Source organism: Phyllostomus hastatus, unplaced genomic scaffold (assembly GCF_019186645.2).
Source record: "Phyllostomus hastatus isolate PE091 unplaced genomic scaffold, TTU_PhHast_1.1 phas_scaffold_93, whole genome shotgun sequence".
NCBI classification, from domain to species: domain Eukaryota; kingdom Metazoa; phylum Chordata; class Mammalia; order Chiroptera; family Phyllostomidae; genus Phyllostomus; species Phyllostomus hastatus.
In genome coordinates, this window is record NW_025334042.1 from 17,062,269 (window position 1) to 17,064,507 (window position 2,239).

A 2,239-nucleotide genomic window follows, 5' to 3' on the forward strand; every position below is an offset into this window, starting at 1 on the left:
AAAATGAGAGGAGAATTAAAGTTATTAACATTTCAATAGAAGTATAATCTATAGGGCTGCAGGTTGAAGTGTGGGAGGTCACTCTGCATGGTGTGGGCCCAGCTCCCACGGGGAGATGCACAGGACCCATGCCCACAGATAGGTTTTCCCGTGGGGAAGCAGGCCTGTAATGTACCTAGGCTGCTATGAGTCTTGCTTTTTGCTAAAATTCCCTCACCCTGAATTGAGGACATTTACTGCAAAGCAACTTCCTAAAATCCATGCTAAACTTTCCAAGGATGAGTGTAACCGGTTCAACCACTTTTGCCTTTTCATTTTCAAATATCTCTCTTCTGTGATGTGATCAGCAGCATTGGCTCCTTTGTTTTCTGTAAAAGGTAACCACCTAAAGTGAATCTGTGCATAGTAAATGAGGACCATTATGTAATGGGCTGAGAAACCCAATAAAGGCCTGTCATGGTGGAGGCCGGGGCTTTTGCTCCCCCTGAGAGAAAAGCTATGCTGCCCCTTTTCCTCCACTGGACTTGGTAGTCCATGTGAATGTCTCATTTCAACCATAATGATGTGGACACTGTGGGCCGGTGTCTGTATCAATGAAGAACAATGCCAATGCTAGGTTTCCTTCAAGAAATGCTGATAACATCATTCTCTTTTTTAAAACCTTCACCTGAGTATATTTTGTTATTGATTTGAGACAGACAGAGAGAGAGAGAGAGAGAGAGAGAGAGAGAGAGAGAGAGAAACATCAATGTGAAAGAGAAACATTGATCAGTTACCTCCTGTCCATACCCTAACTGTGGATCAAACCAACAGCCTATGTATGTGCCCTGGTCAGGAATTGAATCCACAACCTTTGGTGTATGGGATGACCTTCCAATCAACTGAGCTACCAGCCAAGGCATGATAATATCACTTCCTTTCTTAAAACTCTTGACTCACCAAAGTTCAAGTAACTGTATGGTTAGTAATTGAATACTTTCATGATTTGGCTACTGTTTTTTACTCAAAATTTATCCTCCTACTCTCCTAAATAAATAATGTGTTTTTATTTTTAAAATTCAAGTTACTTCTGGAAAACCATGAATTCTTTACAATTGTTTGTTAAATAAATTCTCATTCACCCTTCTCTAATAACAACATGTTATTTTATTTTTAAAATAACAATATAAATTTATAGTTCATATACATTTCTGTCATACTAGATTATAGATTACTTGAAATTAGGACAGATTCCTTGCATATTTTTATCCTCCAGGGCCTTTCAGAACTTAAATATGGCACACTACATACATTAAAATGTATTCTGTTTTAAAGCTTTACAATCTTTTTGATGGTGTCCTTGAATGATTTCTTCACTTGTTGATTTCTTAGAGTGTAAATGAAGGGGTTTAACAAGGGAGTAACTGAAGTAATGAGCACAGCTATTCCTTTGTTTAAAGCACCTTCTTCTTTTGCAGAAGGATTGATGTACATAAACATGCAGGTGCCATAAGAGAGGGAGATGACAATCAAGTGGGAGGAACAAGTGGAAAAAGCCTTTGTCCTTTGTTGGGCAGAAGGAATCCTCAGAATGGTCCTAATAATGTATGTATAAGAAAGTGTCACCAGTACCAGCGTAACCACCAGAGTCACAACAGCCAAGAAGATAACCACCAGTTCTAAGAGGCTTGTGTCTGAGCAGGCAAGCTCCAGGAGGGGCCCGTAGTCACAGTAATAGTGATTCAGCACATTGGAGGCACAGAAATCCACCTGGCTCATCAGGAAGATTGGGGCTAAGATAGCCAGGAGTCCCCCCAGCCAGGAGCAGAACACGAGTTGTATGCAGACTCTACTGTTCATCAGGGTCATGTAATGTAGGGGTTTGCAGATGGCCACATAGCGATCATAGGACATAGAGGCCAGGAGGTAAAACTCTGTTGCCCCAAGGAATATTGCAAAAAAATATTGAATCAAGCATCCAGCAAAGCTGATGGCTTTATCTCCTGTTGTCACACTGGTCAGAAATCTGGGAATGAAAATGGAAGTGAAGAAAATTTCTAGGAAGGAAAAAATTTCGGAGGAAGAAATACATGGGGGTCTGGAGGTGGGGATCTACCAGTGTGAGTATGATGATGGTCAGATTTCCTAGGACACTTAGCATGTATGTGAGAAACATAAAGATGAATATCATGACCTGGACCTCAGGTTCATTGGTGAGGCCCAACAGAATAAACTCAGTGAGCGTGGTCCTGTTTTTCAT

At 40.7% G+C, this 2,239-nt stretch overlaps 1 protein-coding gene across 1 annotated transcript; it reads right to left on the bottom strand.

Moving 5' to 3' along the window:
• Positions 1–1,308: 1,308 nt before the first annotated feature.
• Positions 1,309–2,239, bottom strand: LOC123812805 (olfactory receptor 6C4-like). Its single transcript, XM_045829681.1, is given in 2 exon segments — positions 1,309–2,049; positions 2,051–2,239. Coding segments are annotated over 2 exon segments (930 nt in total).